Source organism: Harpegnathos saltator, unplaced genomic scaffold (assembly GCF_003227715.2).
Source record: "Harpegnathos saltator strain DR-91 unplaced genomic scaffold, Hsal_v8.6 scaffold0, whole genome shotgun sequence".
NCBI lineage: Eukaryota > Metazoa > Arthropoda > Insecta > Hymenoptera > Formicidae > Harpegnathos > Harpegnathos saltator.
In genome coordinates this window covers 372,694-398,900 of record NW_020229871.1, presented here as the reverse complement: position 1 = coordinate 398,900, position 26,207 = coordinate 372,694, and the positions used below count along the sequence as shown (strand labels likewise).

General features: G+C 39.0%; 1 protein-coding gene across 7 annotated transcripts in view; it reads left to right on the top strand.

Annotated features, from left to right (window-relative positions):
* Window positions 1–26,207, top strand: part of LOC105181089 (uncharacterized) — a 259,808-nt gene that overhangs the window by 188,094 nt on the left and 45,507 nt on the right. For 6 of the 7 annotated variants that reach the window (XM_025296635.1, XM_025296568.1, XM_025308204.1 and 3 more), the window contains 2 exons: window positions 7,830–8,274; window positions 13,196–13,323. In XM_025296635.1, coding sequence (XP_025152420.1) covers window positions 7,830–8,274; window positions 13,196–13,323 — 573 coding nt within the window. The remainder of the gene's footprint in view (window positions 1–7,829; window positions 8,275–13,195; window positions 13,324–26,207) is intronic. The other variant, XM_025296603.1, reaches the window with a different exon arrangement.

The window sequence follows — 26,207 nt, the reverse complement described above, 5'->3', positions numbered from 1 at the left end:
CTATCCTCTCCCTTCTTCCTCTCAGTTTCTTCTTTGCCTCCATCACTTTCCTCTTCTGCTCTACACTACCTAGTTTTACTAGTACCATTCCTTCCCCCTTTTTCTCTCCCTTTCTTATCCTCTTCGCTTTTCTCACTTCTACTTCCAACTTCAATTTCTGCCATATCTCCTTCATTCCCTCCTCCACTCCCTTCTCCCCTATCTCCATCCCCCTTACCACTACATTCCTTCTCCTCTCTATCCTTTCCTTTTTATCTATCCTTATCTCCAACTCCCTTATCTTTTCTCTCTCCTTTTCCCCTAATCCTCCTACCTTGCCCCTTTCCCCCTCTCGTTCCTCCAAACTCTTCAACCTTTCCTCTATTTTCTTTATCTTTTCTTCTCCCTCCCCCCTCTCCCTTTTCCATTCTTCCCATTCTCTCCTTCTTTCTTCTCTCTCCTTTCTCAGCTCCTCTCTTAGTTCCCTGATCTCTCTTTCTCTCATCTCCCCCTCCCTCTTCACTTCCTTCTTAAAACTTCGTACTTCCTCCATTAACTTTCACACCATTATTTTCACCTCTCCGTCTTTTATCCATCTTTCCTTCCCTTCTTCCTCTTCCTCCATCCTTCTCTTCCCCCCTCTACCTCCCGTTCCTGTCGATCTCCTAGGTTCATTGTATTCTTTTTCATGGCTCTTTCCTCTTCCCCCTCCTCTCCTTCTTCCCTTGTCTTCCTTTTCCCCTCCCACAATATTTCTATACAGCTGCCTACACTTCCCATGCTACTTGTACTGTTCCTTCTTAACCTTTCCGCATTTATCGGTTTTCCCCTCCTCTTTTCCATCTTGCCTTCCCCCCACCGTTCCTCCCCATCCTCTTCCTCTCCCTCCTTCCCTCCTCCATCCTCTCTCCTCTCCCTTCCCGCCCTAACCATTACCTTACTTTCCTTTAAATTCACCGCTTTTCTCTTTTAGTTCCTTTTTTTGCCGCCAGCCCGCGCCATCTCTTTCACTCAGCTGTCTCTCTCTGTCTTCCACACTCTCTCTGTTTCCTAACCTTATCTATTCGCTCACTCCTCCGACCCTCCTATCCCCCCTATCACTTTCCCTCCACCCCTCCCAGCCCTTATTCTCCCTTGTCCCTACTCCCTTTCCATACACCCCCCGCTCTTCTCCTCTCCCCCACCCCCACTATTTCCCACCGAAATCCTCGTTCACTTTCTGCCCTGCCACTCCTAACTCACAAACCTTTGTCACCGGAAACGGAAGTCTTCAAATTCGGAATTATTATTGTCCCGACATAATAAGAATACCGGAATTAATATTCATGACATAATAATAATTATTTTTGTACATTCTTATCATGTACTTATATAATTATAATTCAACGTATTACATTTATGCCTTCTCGTAATAGTAATTCGATGAATTATAATTATGTTGGGACATAATAGAAATACGGTATTTTTCTTATGTGGACACATAATTATAATTTGCCGAATTATAATTATGTCGGGACATAATAGAAATACGGTATTTTTCTTATGTGGACACATAATTATAATTTGCCGAATTATTATTATGTCGTGACATAATAATATTTCAAAAGACTGAAACATAATTTTTATGGAGCCATTTTTATTTGGAACTTTTACATTATGCTGAGTGTCTTTTATGCCATTAAAAAGTAAAACAGAGTGCCATACATTAAAGAAATACAATTCTGTAATATATAGGCAATATGTAGAATCAAAAGTTTCAACTTGGGATATCCTTTTTTTTTTTGGTAACGCAGGGGAAATCCATTATGGATACCTCCGACCCTTGGGGGGTCGAGGATTATGTCAGACTCCTATCGACTAAAACCCCTGCGGGATGCTTACCTGTCGGACCGGAAATGTGGGGAGTCAGGGGAACTACTCCCGTATTCCCTCCCCGACATCCCGGTCCCAGGACTCCCTTTCGGGAGCCCCTCGCCATCTGCTACCGCGCCCTGTTCCGCAAAGGGAATCCAGGGCGCGGTCCCGGTCGGTCCCGGTCGGTCTAAGGCCGACCGGTTGGCCTTCTGATTTCAGCTATAGGGTGAGGGGGCATCCGCCCTCACCCTTTATCCCCCCTCCCCGTTAGTCAGGGAGGGTGGGTTTCTGGGGGAGTGGGCCCGTCCCCAAACGGTGCACCACTCCCCCCTGTCCCTACTTGTCCGCGGCAGGGGGATCCATCTTTTATGAAGAAGAGCCGGATCCCCCCTGACGACGGAGGCGGGCCTGAGGCGGCCGAGGAGGGCCTGGACTCCTGCTATTCAGAGGTTCTTCCTCTTCCTCGGCCGGTGTCACTTCCGGTCCGCTTCCTAAATCCTCCCCCCTCCCTGAGTCGTCGCCGACCAAAAAGTAAACCCCGTCGCCTCCTGCGACGGGGTTCGTGCGGTCGGCGCTCTCTCTCGGCGGCTTCCTTTTTGGACATTACGTCCCTACAGAAAGAGGCCGCCGCTTCCCATCTCTCCTCTCTCCCGCACATGAATTGAACCATGCGCGGGAGCGAGATGTCCCTCATTGGGCACTCCATCGCCCCGGCCAGGACTTGGCGAACTTGGGATATCCCAAATAAAATTAACTTAGTCCATTTATAAAATTGAAACAGCAGAAAACTATTACTGCAAGAACATCTTTTTCTGTTGCTTATTATAATGATTTTGCTATTAGTAAAGTAAAAAGTATATTAACGGAGTACTTTTTACTAAACAGAAAATATATAATTTAATTTGGCAATCTATTTTTTTGCATAATAAATAATTTTTACAAATTAATGACCATGCTTTTTTAAGGAAAATGCGTACATACATACATACATACATACATACATTGGCCAAGAGTGGATTTCTATTCTTTATTTTTTACATTCTTTCTGTTTTTCATTTCTTCATTTTTTATATTTTTTATATGTAAAAAACTTTCAATTTAATGCGACAATGAATTAGGACCATTAATTGGGTAGGTAGAGAACGCATGCGCGAGAAAGGACAAGCGACCGGCGAAATACATTAAAGACGCCTAGGTATCATTTTCACGGCTGGCGCGTTAGCTATAGCTAATAGATCGTGAGAGAAAGAGAGCAGCGTCATCTGCATCTTCCACCGCTCGAACTTAGCCGAAGCGCCGAGTGCTGTAGTTCGTGATAGGCACGTACACGGTAGTTTGCTTGTGTGCGCGCCGCTGCACGCACTGTAGCTATGCTGTTTGGGTCTTGAAACTGGCATCACTGCTTCAGACATGTATGTCGACTACATGTATCGTTGGCGCCATCCATGTGTGAAACCCGGAAACTTAGTTGCGCACCTAGTTTATAAGAAAGATAAGTGTGTGAATACATTTCGTACAACATGTATTAAGGGGATGCTGAAGTCGTCAACGAACGTGCAAAGCATCGATAACGTAGAGACGATCGTCAAAAAGTAGGGAATGTTATCATCTATTATCGACGTTAATGAATATTGGTACACATCTGTGGATATATATTGGGTTGGCAACTAAGTGATTGCGGATTTTGTCGACAGATGGATTTTACACTTTCTTTTGTTTCGTTAACGTGTTCAAAGTACCTAACTTATATTTTTTTCTTATTGTTTGGACTTCTACCTTTCATTTAGTACAAAAATTATATCGATTAGTTGTTTAGTTTTGTTTTTACCCCAATTTAAAAATGGAAGAGCAAGACGTGCACTTCAGACATATTTTATTGTATTATTTCCGAAAAGGCAAGAACGCATCGCAAGCACACAAGAAGTTATGTGTCGTATACGGGAATGAAGCCTTGAAAGAAAGGCAGTGTCAAAATTGGTTTGCCAGATTTCGTTCTGGTGACTTTTCATTGAAAAATGCTCAACGATCTGGCCGTCCAGTTGAAGTCGATGAGACCAATATCAAGGCCATTATCGATTCAGATCATCATAGCACGTGATATTGCAGAGAAGCTCAATGTATCGCATTGAAAAAAATTTAAAAAAGCAAATTTAAAATTTTGAACTTTCATTCTTATTTAAAATCCGCAATCACTTAATTGCCAACCCAATATTTACATAGTATTTATATAATAAAGACAATTGCCGGATAAGCGCTGATGCGATTACGCTATCCTTTCATCGCATTTTTCCATATACTAGGTGATCCGAAATTCCCGCATTTGGAGTACAGAACATGATACTTTATGTTAAAACAAACAACTTTTTCCTTTAGCAAAATTGCGTCCGACAAGTAGTTTTTGCAAGAGAGCGTGTTAAATTTAACGAATAAGCGCTCTTGTTTACATAGCGCTCAGAGCGGCGCGCGCGCCTCACTCGCGTGTACCTAGTCCGTGATTAGTAATCATATGTAGTATCTTTGAAGACGCTCATGCGGTTCTGTTGTGATTAGTTTACGACATTTTAAGACTGTGCTTAAGACAATTTTAAATAATAAGAATCAATTATGAACAATATCGGGATTTGACCTGCTTTCGTATTTATATTGCTTAAATAATGAAAAGTTAATAAAATAAGTATTGCCTTTATTTCTTACGTAATAAATGAATAAAATATTGTCTGGTTGCACAATATTATTTGAAAATATAGACAAATATAAATAGTAATATGTTTTGCGAGCTGTGAGATTTCTATTATTTCAAATTGCACAATTACGTGATAATTAAGTAGTATCATTAAACTTAAAGATTAATTTACTGATCAAGCGTATACATTGGAATATACATATTTGTAACAGTGATTAAAAGTAAAATATCTGAATTAACGTCTTTTAAGAGCTCTCTTTTTATTTTTTTATAATATAATAGAAAATACAAAGAACTTATTTAAAATTCAAATTGTGTGATATATTCTCGTCACGGTTTACATTTATTTATTATTGCTTATGCACGTTAGCCTTTCAATGCATACTTTCCTTACATGTTTTTATTATTGTAAGGAATATTGCTATAGCCTCAGTGGTCAAGTTTGTTAAGAAAATAAATCATTGAGGCTATAGCAATATTACTCGCAATAATCGAAACATGTAAGGAAAGTACGTATTGAAAGGCTAACGTGCATAAGCAATAATAAATAAATGTAGACCGTGACGTAAATATATCACACAATTTGAATTTTAAATAAGTTCTTTGTATTTTCTATTACATTATAAAAAAATAAAAAAAGAGCTCTTAAAAGACGTTAATTCAAATATTTTACTTTTAATCAGTGTTACAAATATGTATATTCCAATGTATACGCTTGATCAGTAAATTAATCTTTAAGTTTAATGATACTACTTAATTATCACGTAATTGTGCAATTTGAAATAATAGAACGCTCATAGCTCGCAAAACATATTACTATTTATATTTGTCTATATTTTCAAATAATATTGTGCAACCAGACAATATTTTATTCATTTATTACGTAAGAAATAAAGGCAATACTTATTTTATTAACTTTTCATTATTTAAGCAATATAAATACGAAAGCAGGTCAAATCCCGATATTGTTCATAATTGATTCTTATTATTTAAAATTGTCTTAAGCACAGTCTTAAAATGTCGTAAACTAATCACAACAGAACCGTATGAGCGTCTTCAAAGATACTACATATGATTACTAATCACGGACTAAGTACACGCGAGTGAGGCGCGCGCGCCGCTCTGAGCGCTATGTAAACAAGAGCGCTTATTCGTTAAATTTAACACGCTCTCCTGCAAAAACTACTTGTCGAACGCAATTTTGCTAAAGGAAAAAGTTGTTTATTTTAGCATAAAGTATCATGTCCTGTACTCCGAATGCGGAAATTTCGGACACCCAGTATATCTTTTCTCACAGACTTCAGACAAATGTGTGTGCTGCATTATCATTTCGACTTTTCTACACACAGATCTTATATGAATGTGAATGCGACGCTGCTGATATTTGCTTTCTCTCCGAAATGTGCATTTTGCTGCTGCTTCTCGGATTCTTCGATTCGCTGATGTATACAGGGTGTTTGATAGCTGATCATACAGACGAAAGTTGGAGATAGATTAGGTGTAGCCGAGAAGAAAAGTCATGTACCATAATGTCAAATTGACAATAGTTACCGAGTTATTAATTAAAATATGTGAGCCAACGAGCGCGTAGAGAGCGGAGGGCGGCCGCAGTAAGCACGTAGACATTACGTAGATTACATAGATACAGGCAGAGTCAGTGAGTGGCGGTAGGCAAGCGCGCGCGGCGAGGGGCAACGTAAGCGACAAGAGGCAATCGCGCGCGACGAGGAGCGAGCGAGCTTTTTCTTTATAGCTTTTTCCTTATAGCTCGCTCGCTCTTCGTCGCGCTCGCTCGTCTTTTGTCGCTTGCGCTCGTTCGCTCCTCATCGCGCGCGCTCGCCTCTTGTTGTTTACATTGCTCCTCGCCGCGCGCGCTCGCCTACCGTCACTCACTCACTCCGCCTGTATCAAATGTCTACGTGCTTACTGCGGTCGCCCTCCGCTCTCTACGCGCTCGTTGGCTCACATGTTTTAATTAATAACTCGATAACTATTGGCAATTTGACATTATGGTACATGACTTTACTTCTCGGCTACACTCAATCTATCTCCAACTTTCGTCTGCATGACCAGCTATCAAACACCCTGTATATATAGCTAATTTAATTTTAATGTACAATAATTTAATGTAGACACCACATGTAAGGTTGTGATTGGTACATACAACATATGTGCGACATACGACACGTCTTCCAACTGATTGTGAACGCAGACTAATAAGCGTGCGATCGAGGGAACAAATACGAGAGAGTTTCAACCACTAATCTTTTTATTAGCTACACAGATTGAAAAATCCTTTTGCACAATGAAAGTACTTAACGAAGTCTGGAAAGCAGAGTTTTATGTAAAATTCGACAAAAAATTTAACAACTATAGTTTCATTGTCATAATATTACTCTACGCATGAAACAGACAAGGATAGTACGACTGTGTCTGCCTGCAGCTCCATCGATTACGATTATGCGGAATTAATCTACTGTTCTGTTTTACCCCAAAGTGTAGCAAGAATATTCTGCACACACACATCCAAGCCATTTTTTCTCAAATACTATTCTTTTTACACTGACTTCTGAACTCATTTCTGTTTTAGTATTACTACTTTAGTATTATTCTTTCATATTATGGCTAGTATGAAAGCAAAAGCTTTTGCACGGACAAACTGCAGAACTGTTATAATTAATAAGTAAAGTTACGAGCTGATGCAGAACATGATAACGAAACTGTAATTTTTTAATTTTTCATTGAATTTTACATAAAATTCTGCTTTCCAGACTTCGTTATTATAAGTATTTTCACTGTACAAAAGGATTTTTCAATCTGTACGGCTAATAAAAAGAATAGTGTTTGAGAAGATTGAATCAATGTGTCGGTAAAACAGACGATTCCAGGATCCCCTTAAGGAATCTGCAATGCATATCGGTGACGTTTCCACACGTTAGAAAAATATAAGATATAAAATTTTGATTTTTTGTCATAAATATGTTCCTCAATGTCTAAAGATATAAACCAAATATTATTACAATAAACTTGATTTCAAAACTACACTTTAATATGATGCGATTTCTGTTTGTACATTTTCCTACAAAGATGCCGCCGAGCTGTTGGTAGGTAACGTGCGAAATGGCTCCGAATGCAAAGGATTAATCGTTTAAGTGTCATATATAGTTGCAGAATACTTGCGAAAAATAGCGAGAAACGCTATCGTGCCGCGAGACATGTAAACAGTTAAAATATCTGAAAAGAAATGTAATATTTCAATTATGCAACTACGTTTTGGCGGGATAACTAATCGCGTCATGCTTCTTCTTTACAGAACCAGAAAAACTCCAAATCATTCAGCAATACCTGAAGTCGTCTACAGATAAATTAATGGGACAGAACATTACATCTAGCGAATCATTCACGGCTGCAATCTCGAACGATGAGCCGAATTTTACAGACATGACAAGTATTTCGACGACTATAATGATGAAAACAAGTATCAACGCAGTTACCACAAGTGCCCTTTCAAACAGCGACCCATCATTTCTAGAGACTTCTTCACCGTCGACAGACATGGAAATAGAAGATATGAGTCACAACACTAATGTGACTAGATATTGCGACGACTGCTTTGAAGGAGAAGTGTGCGTTGCCCTCGTTGATGAAGAAGTGCCAACATGCAAAAGCCCCCAGGACCTCGAAGATCCTACTGGATGTGCCGGTTTATGTGCCATCAATCAACAAAAATGCCATCGTCTTGACCTAGATGCCTTCAGGTTGGTCAATGTTATGACCGATGCCATTAGTACTACTTGTCATTGATGGATTATTCAGTGATAATATTGCATAATAAAAATAAATTTATTTGCTTTAAGATCCGATAAGTCATTTCCTGTAAATTTTTGGTTAAATACGAATTTGGGCGCAAAATGTTATAGTAAAATTTCGAGAAATGTACTGTAAAATATGCTAAAAACACTAAAAATGCTAAAAACGTATTTTTTTAAATATGAGATTATAATTTTGTAGTAAAAATAGGATGTGATAGAAAATTATTTAAATAAATTATTTAATTAAGTTAATTTTAGTTTTAATTTAATCTGAGATTTACACGCTGAAAGCTTCCACAAAACTAATCATGTTGAAATTAATAGAAAAAAAGATTGGGAGATACATAGAAAAATGTAGGACTGTTAATTCCTTTATTGGTTAATATAATTTGGTGCAAGACTTTTAAACTGCTTGTCTTTGCTTATCTTTTTTATATTATTATAGAGTAATAGCTTTAATTTGAGATCTTACAAAAATCTCCAACACATTTCAGTTCAGAAACATAAATTATTGAAAAGTGCAAATAATGGATTTCTAGAATTTTTTACAGTATGCTTTTTAAAATTTTAACATAATAAACATTTTGTACCCAAATTCGTGTTTAATAGCCAAAAATCTATAAAAAGTAACTTATTAGAAGGCGAATTTGATATAGTTTAGTATAACTGACGAAAATTTTTTTTAACGAGGTGCACGTTTATGAGGCATTATTTATAAAAAGACTAGTTAATACGTTCCGTGTCACGTGTATTACCGGTAATATATATTAAACTTTCCATTCAGGCTGCACATATTGTTAATATTATATATTAATTTATTGATTCCCCTTAGGGTTACAATTCTCATACATTTCTCTTACTCTCTATCTTAACCTATTTACTTATCCTATCCTATCCTATCCTTCTTACTACCTATACATACACACGCACACTCTACGCAACTCCCTCTCCTATTTTGGACTTCCGTTCCCGTTTACAATTTATCTTCCCTAATCTCATCCTCCTCACACTCATATTTCCACTTACTCTTTCCTTCCCCTCTCACCCCATCCAGCTTCCTTAACCACTCCCTCCTCCCCCAAAACCTCCCCTGCCATCTCCTTTCTTCCCCCCACCCTGCACATTCCCACACATGCTCCCATACTTCCTTTTCTACCCCACATATCCTACACTTCCTTTCTTCCTCCCCCACCCAGTATTTTCCTCCTTTCATTCCATTTCCTAATCTATATCTTGCAACTCTTTGCCACCTACTTTCTCCCCAACCTTCCTTTAAATACCCTGGCACCCCCACCCCCTTTATCCCCCTTATACCATCCATTATATCTTGACTCCTCAATTTTTTCCACCTTTCTTCTCTTTGTTGCTTCCTCTCTCTCTCTCTCCACTATTTGTTCCCCTCTCATATCTCCCCTCTCCCTCAATTCCTCTACCTCCTCTATCCTCCACCCTTTTGCCTCTACGTACGTCTTCCTCTTTTCCTCCCATCCTTTCCTTGCCCTTCCCTTCTTCCCTCCTTCCCTCATTTCTTTCCAACACCTCCTTGCTAACTCCCCTTCCCTACCTTTCTCCAATTTCCTTTCATATCACCATGCCTTCATACCTGCCTTTGCACTTATTTTCTCTCTCTGCATCTCCTCTCTAACTATGTACCCTGGCGTGCACCTTTCCACTCCTAACACCCATCTTAAATACCTCTCATGCACCCTTTCCATTCCCTCTCTCTCTCTTCCCATCCCCAAATTTCTACCCCATAACTCATCACCGACCATATCAGCCTATCGAACAACCAAATTCTTCTTTCCCAGTCCCCTCCAAATCTCCTCTTTCCTATCCCCCACACCTGTACCAGCAGTATTGCCCCTCTTTTTATCCTCTCCTTCACTTGTGCCTCCTGTGATCCATTATTCTTTATTGTGTATCCTAAATACTTAAATTCCCTTACCTCCTCTATTTTCTTTTCCTTCCACCTCCAGCTCACCTTTCTCCATCTCCTCTTCCCCTTCCTACATCTCATTACCTTTGTTTTCTCCACGTTTACTTCCAATCCTTTCCCATCTAAATATCTCTCCATCCTTACCATCATTCCCTTTAACCCCTCCTCATCCTATGCCAACATCGCAACATCATCCGTATTAGCCAATGAATACACCTTTTTTTTATCACAGTGGGGTTCCCACCTTCCAGGTGGGGAAATCCTTATGGATACCCTCGACCCTTGGGGGGTCGAGGGTTATGCCGGACTCTTACCGACTAAAACCCTACCGGAGTGTCTACCAGTCGGGCCGGAGTGTGGGGAGTCGGGGGAACTGCGCAGGCACTCACTCCCCGACACCCCAGCCCTGGGGCTCTAATGGAGCCACTCGCCCAAGTACCGCACCCCTTCCCACAAAGGGAGTCGGAGACGCAGCGCCCCGGCCGGTTGCCCGGCCAGGTTGGCCTCCTGGTTTCTAATTGGAGAGAGGGGACACCCACCCTCTCTTTTAGCCCCCCTATTTAGCTGGGGGGACCGGGGGAGTGGGGCCCGTCCCCAAACGGGCCTCCACTTCCTCCTTACCTGTCTTCATCGACGCGCAGGGGGAGGCGGGATTTATGCCCGTCGCCCCCCCCCCCTGCGTGGAGCCAATGAGTACACCTTCCCATTCTTCAACCTCACTCCCCTCTATCCTCCTCTCTCCAACTCTTCATCCATATCCGTCACCAACAAGGTAAATAAATTTGGGCTTATTGGACAGCCCTGCCTTACTCCCCTCATCGTCCAGAACCTTTCTCCTCCTTTTCCCTACCCTCATTCTACTGACTGTTTCTCTTAGCAACTCTTCGCATCTTCTGATTATACCTTCGCTTATTTCCCTTCTCTTTATCGCTTCCATCAGCACTCCTCTGTCCACCGAATCAAACGCCGCCTTCAAATCCATAAATAGCACCATCATCTTCCCTTGCTTATCTATTTGTCTGTTCACTAAATAATTCAGTACATATATGTTATCTATGGCACCCACCCCTTTTCTGAAGCCTGTCTGACTCGGAGGCAACAACCCTTTTTCCTCTATCCCCTCCTTCAGCCTTTCTACCCAAATTGTAACGTATATCTTATATGCCGTTTGCGTCAACGTCACTCGCCTGTAATACTTCGCTCTCTCTCTTCCCTTCTTCTTTAATATTGACACAATAACTCTCTCTTTCCAATCCTCCAGCCATTCCTCACTCTCCCACACTCTATCACAAATCTCTCATATCCACTCTTCCATTTCTTCCTCCCCATACTTCCATACTTCGTTTGGAATTCCATCCCCCCCCATCGCTTTCCCATCTTTTAACCTCCTTATTACCCTTCTCACCTCCTTTCTTTCTACTCCCCTCTTCTGTCTCCTTTCCTCATTTCTTCCCCTCCCTCTGACCACCTTCCTTTCCACTCCCTCTAATAACCTCCTAAAGTGCCTATCTCATTCCTCCATTTCAATTCCTTCGTTTATCCTCATCTTCTTCTTCCTATCCCTATTTATCACCTTCCATACTTGATTTTCCGTCCTTGCTACCCCTATCTCCCTCATCCATTCCACTCTTTTCCTCTCTTTCTTTTCTTCACATAATTTTCTGTACCTTCTCTTCTCCTCTCTATATTTTTCCTTATTTCCTCCTTCCTTTCTCCCTCTTCTCAGCTCCCTTCTTCTTCCCCTGTCTGCATTCTTCATCCCACCATCCTTTTCCCCCCTCCTTCTCCCTTTTTCCCGTCTTTTCCAATACCCCTCCTATTTTTTCCCTCAAAACTTTCCAATCCTCTTCCACCACCCCTTTTCCTCCCTCTCTCCTCCCAAACTCCCTCTTGAACTCCTCTCTTCCCTCCTCGTTCCACCATCTCCTACCCACCTTTTTTCCTCCTAATCCCTATCTCCTTTCTTCTTCCTTTCCCTTCTCCTCTATCCATACCGTTACCGGCTGATGGTTCGAGTCAATTTTTTCTTCTACTTCCAATCTCTGTATTCCATCTTTCGACTCTTCATCTCCTATTACATAGTCAATTACCGATTCCCCTGGCGCCCCTATATAAGTATACTCTCCTTCCTCGTCCCCCTTATGATTTCCATTCAGAATCATCCACCCTTACCCTTCTAATAATTCCCACAATCTTTTGCTTTCTCCATTAACTTTATTGTCCTTCGACTTCCTACTCTTTCTCTACCCTTTCCCCTCTCTCATTCTCTCCTCCTAAACCTTCTCCTTCTCTTCCTAGCCTTGCATTAAGTCTCCTCCTATCAAAATTCTTACTCCCTCTTCCTTTTCCTCCATCCATTCTCTTAATTTCTCTATCTTATCTTCTCCTCCTCCTTATTCACATATACTCCTATTATTCTCCACCACTTCTCTTCCAATCTGATCTTGACCATCATAATCTCCTCTCTCTCTAGCCTCCTCCCTTCCCTTTCCACTTTCATACCTATTTTTACACCTACTAACATACCTCCCATTGCTTTCCCTTTTCTATTCTTCCTCCCCGCCCACTACGCCACCCATATGTATCTCTTAGGCAATCTTTCTCTCACCCTTTCCCACTCCTTTTTATCCATCCAAGTTGCATATACTGTTAGTATACGATATAATTATTTTATACAAGTTACTTATCGGTCAATGAATCAATGAAATATTTTATAACATATAAATCAATAAATATAATCAATGAACAATATATTAATAAATATAATGAAATATTTTATAATAACTTATCTACTTTTATTTGAACTATCAAATGATTTGAATGAAAAATCGCATAAAAACGGCTCGACATGGAACATGTTAATGATTAAAGAGACAGTGTTGAATTATTTATTTCATTTTATTTTGTTTTATTGTTTATTGTTCGATAAAGATGCGTGAAGGTGGAACATTATTGTCTGGAAAACGAATGGACCTGCTCTAATACTTTGTGTATCCCTATGGAAAAACATTGCGACGGTCATATGAACTGCTACGATCATTCGGACGAGTACGATTGTGGTAAGTGTGAATGAAATTAACCTTAAATTAACCTTTTGACATACAAAAATGTTTGGGAAATGTCATTTGTTTCGTATGTCATTTTAGACATTGACGTCTTCCAGACACCAAGAATTATACGCTGATTATTGTATTTATTTTATTATTGTTTATTAACATTGTTTTATGATATTTAGCAATGTAAATATTCTGTTTCTTGTATAGCTTATATAAGTTTAAATTAAGTTGTACTAATGGTATGTTAAAAAGTTAAAGAATGAAATTATTTTTTATTTATTTTAAAGAGTACAGTTTAAAAGCAAAGATATAGTACGATTTTATAATACTATTATACAGGGTGTTATAAAAGTCCCGGAAGAAGAATAACTCGAAAAATATGAGTCCTAGAAAAAATGCGAAGCACTTAGTTTTTATGATTTTTTCCTGGCTATCTGACGGTGACCCTGGATTTGACCTGACCTTGACAATGACCTTGAAGGTCATTTCAAGGTCAGGTCAATTTTTTTTAAATGGGACTCCATACTTTTGACTCCAGAAATGAAAAGAGCGGAAAATTTTACGTTCGGATATGACATTAAACACTGCCAAAGAGCATCGGCAAAAAATGCCCGTTTTCGGTACCTCGATTTTTAAAACTTTTTTTATGCCAAATGATTACTTATGATGACCCAAAAATCCCTGCAAAATTTCAAGATGAGTATATACCCCGTTTAAAAAATATAGGGGGTCAAAGTTGACCATGTCCAATTAAAAAATATAGCAGCTTCACATTTATATTCCAATAATAATATCCAAAAAATTCAGCCGAAATGGTTCTTTTAAGATTTTTGGTTGCTAATTACGAATCTGAAGTCAGATTTTAAAAATTCAAAATGGCGGATCCAATATGGCGGACGAATTTTTCTTAAATTCATCAGATTCACTTGAAACTCGTTACTCGGGGGTTTTTGGGGTCGCTGATTACGAATTTAACGGTTAACTAACTTTTAACCAACACTAAATCTTCTTTGTCACTACATTAAACCTACTTTGACCCTACATAGAATCTATTTTGTCCTACAATGGACCTATTTTTCCTCACATTGGACTTACATTCTACCTAGGAGCGGTGAGCGTCGAGCGACTGAGTCTCGTTTTAAAGAGTTCGGCCTAGAGTTACGAAACCCTGAAAACAAAAGACGATCAGCAGATCATCATTTCATTAACATTCCATTCCATCCTACATCTTATTTGTATCGTACGCTTGCGAATGTAATAAAATAAAAGTTTCAGTTTCGAAAATCTAGAAATATTGTTGTTTGAAAAATATTATTAAAGATAAATGGTAAGATTTTTTTGTACTCTTTGTTTTTGCATGCTAATGACTTAAATCTATGCTTTTTTGTTGTTTACAAAGTTTTTATATGCGCTACTGCAAAAAGTTCGATTTTCTAGTAAAAATGCCTTTCGTTAAATGCATTAGCTGTGATAAGCAAAAAAGAAGTAAAGATGACAAGTTTTTTCCTATTAACAATATTCAAGACCCATTAACAGTTATTAATAATATGAGACAATTGGGCAACTCAAAAAAACATAAGCTAAGTGAAATAAGTGATATTTCATCAGATGCTAAACTCTGCAGAGGTTGCAATGTATTATGGAAAAGTTCAAATCTTTCAACTGATCTTGATGAACCAGATTTATCGATTTACCGAAAAGGTCTTAGTTCTCACAATCGATGCACATTTTCATGTCAAAGTTTTGATAACCTTATTGTAGTCCCACCGTTGAATTGTCGTGATCTTCTTATGACTTATAAATTCTTTGTTCCATCTGGTGCTCGAATGTGTTCTGAACATGTAGGTATTACGAATATTGGCCTTTAGTCAAACAATCTGAAGAAGTACCTTCTAAAGATCAAGCTTCAATTTGATTTAATGTTTGAATATTATCAAGAGCTAAAATCAAGTAATCAAATAGCTTTTGATATGAATAACATCGATTCGATTGATGATAGTACATTTAAAGCTTGGTTTGCGTACAATAAAGTACAGTTTAAACAAATCTGCACTTACACCGATAAAAGTAATCCAGTACATATAGGTGTCTTTCTATGTAGGGTCAAAGTAGGTTTAATGTAGTGACAAAGAAGATTTAGTGTTGGTTAAAAGTTAGTTAACCGTTAGATTCGTAATCAGCGACCCCAAAAACCCCCGAGTAACGAGTTTTAAGTGAATCTGACGAATTTAAGAAAAATTCGTCCGCCATATTGGATCCGCCAATTTTTAAAATCTGACTTCAGATTCGTAATCAGCAGCCAAAAACCTTAAAAGAACCATTTCGGCTGAATTTTTTAGACATTATTATTGGAGTATAAATGTGAAGCTGCTATATTTTTTAATTGGACATGGTCAACTTTGACCCCCTATATTTCTTAAACGGGGCATATGCTCATCTTGAAACTTTGCAGGGATTTTTGGGTCATCATAAGTAACCATTGGGCATAAAAAAAGTTTCAAAAATCGAGGTACCGAAAACGGGCATTTTTTGCATAGGGCTTACCGAGGCTCTTTGACCTCTGATGGTCACATAAAGGTCTAAGCTTGTTTTAGGCTGAAAACGCGAATGTCTTCGAAAATGCACCTCCTAGGGAGCAATGTTACGCATAAGAATAAGAATGTAAAGGTCAACGAGGGACATTCAGACGTGACCTTGCCCTTATTCTCAAGGTCATGAGTTATGATTATTATTAATAAGGTAATTATTATTAAGGTCAAACCGGACTTTTTTAGGACTGAAAATCCATACTTTTGACCTAAAAGTGTCAAGATTGAAAAATTTTACGTTCGGATATGACGTTTTCAACCTTGATCTTGTTCTTAAGGTTATATATCAGTCATATCTAAGTCAATTAATTTTTTTAGGCTAGAAACACATACTTTTACCCCACTCCCCATAATGTGAAGAGTGAGATTTTACGTTACGTACGAGGTCACGCTCCGATTGTTGATAATTCCTCAATATCGGGCGCCATTTTGGATCGGTTATCTTGAATTTGTAAAATCCTACGTCGGATTCGATTTCAGAAACGACTTCAAAAACTCCTTAAACGAGATCCAATTTTTGTTATTCTTAAATATCGGCCGCTATCTTGAATTGACCATCTTGAATTTGCAAAATCCGACGTCGGATTCGGTTTTAGCGAGCTCAAAAATCCCAGGATCGGTATCCGAAAAATTTATTCGCCATCGATAAAGTGTATGCTTCAAGGTTTTTATTTGTCTCGATTCTATCAGTGTCAAACAGATAATAGATTGTTTTTGAGTTTTCATCGATTTAAAAAGTTTTGATGTCATTCTAGTCCGTTTTGAATGATTATCATATTATTATTAACGATCAATGGTACATTACTTATTATTTCTATTTAAAGGTAAAGAAACCGAATTTTTTATACCAAATTTTTGCAAATTTTATGTTTTCAATTCCAAATGGCTTCTCTTACAGAGCATGGGAGTGTTTCGCTATTGATGATGAGAGGATGGGGGGATAGACAAAGGTCATACAGTGAAGTGAGATTGCTGTTCAATGAAAACTTTCGTAATGAAGGCGAAGGTATTTCAATATCGACTATATCTTTCACCATCAGACGATTTGTAGAAACTTGGAGCGATAAAAACCGCCAAAAATCTGGGAGGCTAAGGTCACAAACGACAGAAGAGCGGCAATTTGAAGTAGCCCAATCATTTGTTGAAAATCCCAGATTGTCAATTAGAAAAGCATCTCAACAGCTTCAAATGAATGTATTGTCAATTTCCAAAAATCTAAAGATCATTAAGTTCCACCCCTACAAAATTCATCTCCACCATGAGTTGAATGAGGATGATTTTGACCGTACGGTGCAATTTTCAGAAGTTATGACGCAAAGAATTGATCAGCAACCGAACTTTTTGCATAATATCGTTTTTTCAGACGAAGCATCTTTTAAAATTACTGATAAGGTAAACCGTCATAATTTTAGATATTGGGACAACGAAAATCCTCATTGGATGCTTGAAGCACATACGCAGCGACCTCAAAAATTGAATGTTTGGGCAGGTCTTTATGATAATTAAGTGATTGGGCCTTTTTTTATAAATGGGAATTTGAACTCAGAAACCTATCTGCAGCTTCTAACAGACCAAATTGTTCCATCAATACAGGAGATTGTTGGTGATAATTTTGATGATATTTGATTCCAGCAAGATGGGGCACCGCCACATTATAGACGCATTGTTCGGAACTATTTAAACGATACTTTCCCTAATCGATGGATAGGTAGAAGAGGAACAATCGAATGGCCACCGAGATCGCCCGACATTGCACCACTTGATTTCTTTCTTTGGAGCTACATAAAAAATAAAGTTCATTTCACTAAACCTCGTAACCTAGATGAGCTTCAACAACGGATCATAGACGAATGTGCTGCAATACCTCCAGAAATGATAAGGAATGCGACTGACAATTTGTACGTCCGCTTAGCACACTGTCAAACGGTCAATGGGGAACATTTTGAACATCTCTTGTAATCTCAGGCCGAGTTACAAGATGCTTTGCCTTCGGTGGCCGGGACTAACTGAACCTTGCCTTCAGTGGTCGGGTTTGAGACACCTTGCCTTCAGTGGTCGGGTTTGAGACACCTTGCCTTCAGTGGTCGGGTTCCGAGACGCTTTACTTTCAGTAGACTTCACGATCAGTGAAGTAACGTAAAACGCATAATTTTGAGAACAAGGTCAAGATTGAAAACGTCATATCCGAACGTAAAATTTTTCAATTTTGACATTTTTAGGTCAAAAGTATGGATTTTCAGTCCTAAAAGAGTCCGGTTTGACCTTAATAATAATTACCTTATTAATAATAATCTTAACTCATGACCTCGAGAATAAGGGCAAAGTCACGGCTGAATGTCCCTCGTTGACCTCTATATTCTTATTCTTATGCGTAACATTGCTCCTTGGCAGGTGCATTTTCGAAGGTATTCGCGTTTTCAGCCTAAAACAAGCTTAGACCTTTATGTGACTTTCAGAGGTCAAATTTGGCAGTAGTCAAGGTCATATCCGAACGTAAAATTTTCCGCTCTTTTCATTTCTGGGGTCAAAAGTATAGGATCCTATTTAAAAAATTGATCTGACCTTGAAATGACCTTCAAGGTCATTATCAAGGTCAAATCCAAGGTCACCATCAGATAGCCAGAAAAAAATCATAAAAAGCCAGTGCTTCGCATTTTTTTCTAGGACTCATATTTTTCGAGTTACTCTGTTCTTCCAGAACTTTTATAACACCCTGTATATTATAAATAATATTTCTTGAATTATTAGGAGTACAAATAAGTTTCCGCCGTTTTCTATCAGAAATTAGGAATTTGTTGTGAAAGAACGGTACATTACATTTTATTCAAAGTATTGTCCATCACTAGCCACTATTTTTTCCCATCTTTCTGGCAGCATTCGAATACCACGTCGGAAGAACTCTTCATCTTTTGAGACTATCCACGATTCGACCCAATTTTTAGTATCTTCATATGATGTAAAGCGCTACTGGCCATGTGCCATCGACCGGAACAAGTGATAATCGGAAGGGGCAATGTTTGGTGAATACGGCGGGTGGGGTAGAACTTCCCAATTAAGTGTTTCCAAATAGGTGTTGACCGGTTTTGCAACATGTGGCCGAGCGTTGTCATGTAGGAGAATAATTTTGTCGTGTCTGGAGTAATGGGCGCGTTTTTCCTTGAGTGCTCGGCTCAATCTCATTAATTGTGTTCGGTAGAGAACTCCAGTAATGGTTTCGCTCGGTTTGAGCAACTCGTAATACACGACACCAAGCTGATCCCACCAAATATACAACATGAGTTTCTTTCCATGAATATTCGATTTGGCTGTCGATGTTGAAGCATGACCAGGTGGTCTCCATGATTTTCTCCTCTTTGAGTTATCGTAGTGGATCCATTTTTCATCACCAGTGACTATACGATGCGAAAAACCCTTTCTTTTATGCCTGGCAAGCAGCATTTCACACGTGCAAAATCGGCGTTCAACGTCTCTCGGCTTCAGTTCATATGGAATCCAATTTCCTTGTTATTTAATCACTCCCAACGATTTTAAACGATGTGAAATTGCTTGTTGAGTCACTTCTAATGTAAGTGCAAGATCTTGTGTTTGGCACGAATCTTCCTCCAATAATGCTTCCAATTCCGTGTCTTCGTACACTTTCGGCCTTCCACTACGTTCTTTGTCTTCCACGTCAAATTCACTTTTTAAACTTTTTAAACTTTTGAAACCACTCACGACAACTTCTCTCACTTAAAGCAGTCTCACCATATGCTTCTACAAGCAATCGATGCGCCTCAGCTGCAGATTTCTTCAAATTACAGAAGTAAATCAAAAGTTCCCGCAAATGACGCTTATTCGGCACAAAACTTGACATTTTCGCACGAAAAAAATTGTGATGCTGATACGGAGTCACTAATACTTCAAGGTTATGTTGTTACCAAATGTCCAAACTTATATTACGTTTTACATTTAACAATTTCAACATAACCTTCTGGTGGGGCTATCTTTTGTCAAACGGCGGAGACTTACTTGTACTCCTAATATTTTTTATTTCAATTCTTCAGCTTTTCCGAGGAAAAGTAAAGTCATAAAAATAGAAAGTCTACTTAAAAGATAAAAATAACAAGTTTTAATGTGAGAAATTTTACATTCGAAAATTTTTTAATTATTACTTATAAAATGTCATTATATGACGGTCATGCCGAAAGCTTTTAGATATCAGAAATCAGGAAGCCTTACGACAATGAAACCCAATATGTTTGAAAGAGCATCCCTTTTACTAAATAATAGTTAGTATGGAAAACTTAGATCTACTGGTTTAGGAAAGAATGTCGGTTAATTTGAATCCGTCAGTCGACCACGATAGAGCTCGAAAGATCGCGATTTTCGCCATAATTGTTTATGAATTTGGTTTAAATCAAGACCAATGTCATGAGAATTTGGTGAAATATTTTGAGAACTCGGCTTCATCACTGCTACAATGTTTAATTGATTTGTCGAATTTAAACTTTGTCGAAAGGCAAAGTCTTAAAAATGAACCACGCTTTGGGAATCCTCACATCGCAGTAACGGATGAAAATATTACTGCTGTGAAAAACGTAATGAAAGAAAATCAGTATATCACCTATGGGGAAATAGAAGCGACCTTGAAAATCGGATCAACCGCAGCGCAAACGATAATTAAGGATCTCACAAAACAATACAGTTGTTGGGTGCCGCATCTGTTTATGTCTGAGCAAAAGGAGGTGCGGGTCAATTGGTGTCGTTATATGCTGTAAAAGTTTAAAGAAGAGCAAAGTAAGGACGTTTTTATCATTACCTGTAGCGACATTAAACACGGACGGAATATAACTATAAGCCTGGACATATAAATATGATTCAGAAACAAAGCTGCAATTGCCAGTATGGTGTTTTTAAAATAAGCCGTCAAAAGTACAAGAAGCGTAAAGAAGATTATGATTGTATCTTTCTTCACAAAGGCAAGCCATGTAGCGACTGTTCCATTCCAAGATCAACGCACTATGACAACAGAATGGTATGTTACGCATTGCCTTCCGAAAGTTTTTAACACGTGGACTTCTATACATCCAAGGTCGACACTTCACCATTTCTATCTCCATCACGACAACGCACGGCCTCATACAGCGGCGAGAACTTTAAAGTTTTTACGGGAAAATTAAATTCGGGTCCTACTTCATCCTACCTATTTTCCAAACTTGGCTCCCCGCGATTTCACATTGTTCCTAAAAGTAAAGGGAAAGCTTTGGATTTGAAACATCAAAAGAAATATTTACTTACAATAAAAAAGTATGAATGATGTCAAAACAAGAGTGGAATAAAATATTTAATAACTAGTTTTTAAGAATTTTATATTAATATATACACTCAAACGCAAAAAACCCAGTACACTAAAAATTTGCGAAAAATTAAAAATTTCAAATGATCATAACTTGGTAAATAATGAAGATATAAATATGCGCAGAAATGCAAAATGAAGCTTGAAACGTCCCCTTTAAGAATATCTGAATGGCAATTATGCTCGGCCATTTTTTTCAAAATGGCGGATGATAAAGTGAGAGGATGCAAAATTGATAATCAAAGGTCCGCGTTTGCGATGGTGCATGGTGTGCATCAGGTATCGCAGCGTAATGAGACCAAATGCACATGAAAGTATAGAGTGTTATCTTTAAAATGCTACTTTACCGAGCTCGATGTGATCATTTTTCACTGAGTTGTTCCAAATTTTGCTAAAAATGCGGTTTTCTTGTTAAATTAGCATAATTCAGTGAATAAGTATCGCATCAAGCTCTATAACGAAGTATTTTAAAGAAAACATTCTATACTTTTAGATACTTTTCGTCCCATTGAGCTGCGACACTTACTTTGCTCCATGCGCCGTCGCACGCTCGAACCTTTTTTTAGCAACTTTTCATGTTCTCCTTTTTATCACCCGCCATATTGAAAAAATATCGTTGCGCACAATTTCGATAGATCTTTCGAAAAGTACGGTTTCAAAGCTTTCAAACCGTTTTTGAAATTTGCTGCTAGGATATTTAGGTGTCGAGATATTCAATTTCGAATTTACAACAAATGTCGATTCAGCGAGGCTTGAGGGGCTAAGAGGCTCTGCGGTTCGTTTGGCTCTTTCATAATTTCAATAGCTGTGTTCATGTTTCTCTATATAATAATTTACATAACCTGCACAATATATTCAATGATTTGCATTTATTATTTTGAAAGCCAGGGAAATGAAAGTAAAATTCAATTTAGGTTCTTCATTTTACGTAATCGATATTACGTAATAAAGATGAATTGCGTTTTAAGATACCGCTGTTATTAGCTGAAATTATGGTTGTAAGTCTTCCCAATATAAACCGCATGGAGTTTTACTGGTAGGAAAAGTCCCATTGTATGTAGTGTGTGTGTGTGTGTGTGTGTGTGTGTTTGTATACCACAAGGATAAGGACTCCGTGGTTCGTCAGTTCCACAGTATTTCAAGATTTCACACCCTCCTTGTGGTGTGTGTGTGTGTGTGGTGTTACAGCAGAGATAAGGACCCCGCAGTCACTCCTGCAGTAATTAATGACTCCAAACCCTCTCTGCTGTGTGTGTGGTGTGTGTGTACTAATAGTGGGTATGACTGCCTCGTGCGCGTATTACCTCATTCATACGATCAGGCATACTCCTTATTAGTCTTTTAATTTCATCCTGCGTAATTGTATTCCATTCGTTTTCGAGAATTATTCGCAGTTCTCGCAGTGACTGAGGAGCAGGTACGTGATTTCGTACTTTCCTGCCAAGGTTGTCCCATAAGTGTTCGATTGGATTTAAATCTGGACTATTTGCTGGCCAATCGAGTCGATTTATGCCAACTTCATCGAAGAAATCAAGCACTCTTCTCGCAGTGTGTGGTCGAGCATTGTCTTCCATAAACAAGAAGTTCTCTCCGATGAAGGGTGCGTACGGAACAACATACGGAATGAGTATGTCTTCCACGTATACATCTGCGTTCATATTCTTGTCAAAAAAGTGCAGATCTGTATGAGCATTAGCTGAAATTCCTGCCCAAATCATTACAGAGCCTCCATTGTAGCTATGCCTCTCACTTACCGTACAGTCTGCAAATCGTTCTCCATCGCGACGATAAACTCGTTTTCGTCCATCTGGAGAATAGACACAAAAACGAGATTCATCGCTAAAGAATACTTTACTCCAGTCTGCGTAAGTCCAGTCTCTATGCTCAACTGCAAAATTGAGTCGAGCTACGCGATGGTGACATTTAAGCAAAGGTACAGCTGCTGGCCTGCGCGAAAGCAGATTTTGTTCCTTTAATCTTCTCCGAAGAGTGTTAACGGATACATTAATGTTGCGGACATCCCTTAAATTGTTTCTAATTTGAATAGATGTTCGATGTCTGTCTCTTAACGAATTTGAAACAATAAATCGGTCATCGTTGTGATTGGTACATCGAGGATGTCCCGAACCAGGCCTTCTATGGAAAGAATTGGTTTGTAAGTACCTGGCATAAGCACGTTGCACAGTTGACACTGACAAATCAAGTGCCTGAGCAACGTACCTTCGACTTCTGCCATCTTCAATTAAAGCAATAACTTGAACAGCCTTTTCAGGATTTATCATCGCCATAATCGACGCAATAATTTCGATGCGAAACAATCAATTATGATTTAAATTGATGAAGTTGCACGAAGCAACGCGCCTCGAAAGGAAAAGATCATGGAAAAAGAAAAGTCGCACGAGGTAGCGCTTATCGGAGTGAACACGTTCGGAAAAGGAAAATTGTTTGTCTTTGTTTATTGTCTTGGCACATACATTTAAGAAAAATCCAGTCAAGCCAGGCGTTAAAGCCCGGCGCACCGACAGAATCTCAGTCAAGCCAGAACGTAAGCCCGGCGTACTGACAAACTCGCGAAGTCCAGCGTACAAGAGATAGTGCCACTATCGGCGGTGGACCGTACGAAGGCCAAAAGCTGTACGAAGGCAATCTCTGATCGTCTCCGCGGGCACTCTTATATGCCCTGGGCAGCTCGAACTCGCGTGCGAGCCGAGGGGCTCGCGCGCGCAACAACCCAGATCGCCGCGTCGCGGCGGCTCCGTGGACTAGGAGCGCCAGGGAATTTCGACGTTCAGGTGGCGTCCAGCGACTCGGCATCCCGCGCGCCGGGTCACCGCGAACTCAGGCGCAATCCTGAACAGCATATTCAAGCTGTGTACCATAATGGCCAATCGTACGGAGAAGGTAGAGAGCTAGGGACAGCTTCGCGAACTAAAGTGTATACCACCAGTGATCATGCGTAACTGAAGGGTAAAGAATGATAACTTTTGATAAAAATTAAATTTCCAATTCGCAAAATTGTGTAAATAATTGTATAGAGAATAATGAACGCGGCTATTGAAATTATGAAAGAGCCAAACGAACCGCAGAGCCTCTTAGCCCCTTAAGCCTCGCTGAATCGACATTTGTTGTAAATTCGAAATTGAATATCTCGACACCTAAATATCCTAGCAGCAAATTTCAAAAACGGTTTGAAAGCTTTGAAACCGTACTTTTCGAAAGATCTATCGAAATTGTGCGCAACGATATTTTTTCAATATGGCGGGTGATAAAAAGGAGAACATGAAAAGTTGCTAAAAAAAGGTTCGAGCGTGCGACGGCGCATGGAGCAAAGTAAGTGTCGCAGCTCAATGGGACGAAAAGTACCTAAAAGTATAGAATGTTTTCTTTAAAATACTTCGTTATAGAGTTTGATGCAATACTTATTCACTGAATTATGCTAATTTAACAAGAAAACCGCATTTTTAGCAAAATTTGGAACAACTCAGTGAAAAATGATCACATCGAGCTCGGTAAAGTAGCATTTTAAAGATAACACTCTATACTTTCATGTGCATTTGGTCTCATTACGCTGCGATACCTGATGCACACCATGCACCATCGCAAACGCGGACCTTTGATTATCAATTTTGCATCCTCTCACTTTATCATCCGCCATTTTGAAAAAAATGGCCGAGCATAATTGCCATTCAGATATTCTTAAAGAGGACGTTTCAAGCTTCATTTTGCATTTCTGCGCATATTTGTATCTTCATTATTTACCAAGTTATGATCATTTGAAATTTTGAAATTTTGTAATTTTTCCCAAATTTTTAGTGTACCGGGTTTTTTGCGTTTGAGTGTATATGGCTGCGCAGCTATCTTGCAGTAAAGAGGTTGTCATAGCCATTTCAACTAGCATATAAAGCTTTAAAACGACTGCGATAACATTGTCGTAGCTTAAATGGCAGCATTTTTGTCTAAAACATTTATTGCCACAACGTCATTATGATGTTTTGACAACGTTGTAGGAGCCACATTATAGCAATGATAATCAAAAGAAAGATAAAAATAATTAATAAACGGAGAACGGTTTATTTATACGTAAATTAATATCTAATAAATTTAAATTTTTAAATTTGTTTAAATTTTGAAATATTAAAAACAGAAAAAAAAATTGTATTCAACTAGAATCGAACCTGTAACCGTTTAGAACCTTTGCTACAATAAACTAAGATTAAATTTCGAGATTAACTAATCATTGCAAATTGTTATGCTTTATGACATACAAGTATACTAGCGCGGATGCAAACTTATAAGTATACTGATTATACAGGGTGTTCCGCAGCAACATATACAAAATTCGTGGAGGCCTAGCACGGCTTGAGTCTTTTTATGAATTTTGCCATATTTCGATGCGAACGAACGATTGAATACTCTTCTAATAGCGAACGATAGATTACGACAGAAAATAATTAGATTGTCTGCACACTCTATCGGTTTCCATCGCTTTCACTCTTTCCATTCTTTTTTATCACACATTGCTTATAACTGTTTCAATAATTGGAGCTATTTTTGCTCTCTTATTAAGTAATCGTAATTGTAATCACGAACGTTCGCGGCTCGGCGACACCATTGCGAGTTTCGGTGCGGTGCGGAGCGGTGCGGCAAGACGTAGGAGGAGAAGCCTCGCAAGCGCGGGCAGTGGTCTGTTGTTTCTCCCCTCGCCGCGCGCCGGTGTCTACTTATGGGTAGACTGGGCCGGTCTGAAACTCAGGCGGCTCGACTCTTACACATCTCGGCGGACGCTATTGCTGGACGTTTTTAATTAATTTCTCGAAAACTATTACGATTATCGCAAAACGGTATGGGACTTTTATGCTCATCTCAAGCCGTGCTAGGCCTCCACGAATTTTGTATATGTTGCTGCGGAACACCCTGTAGAACTACACGCAGATCTTTTAGTAATAAATTTTAGAGCCGCATAG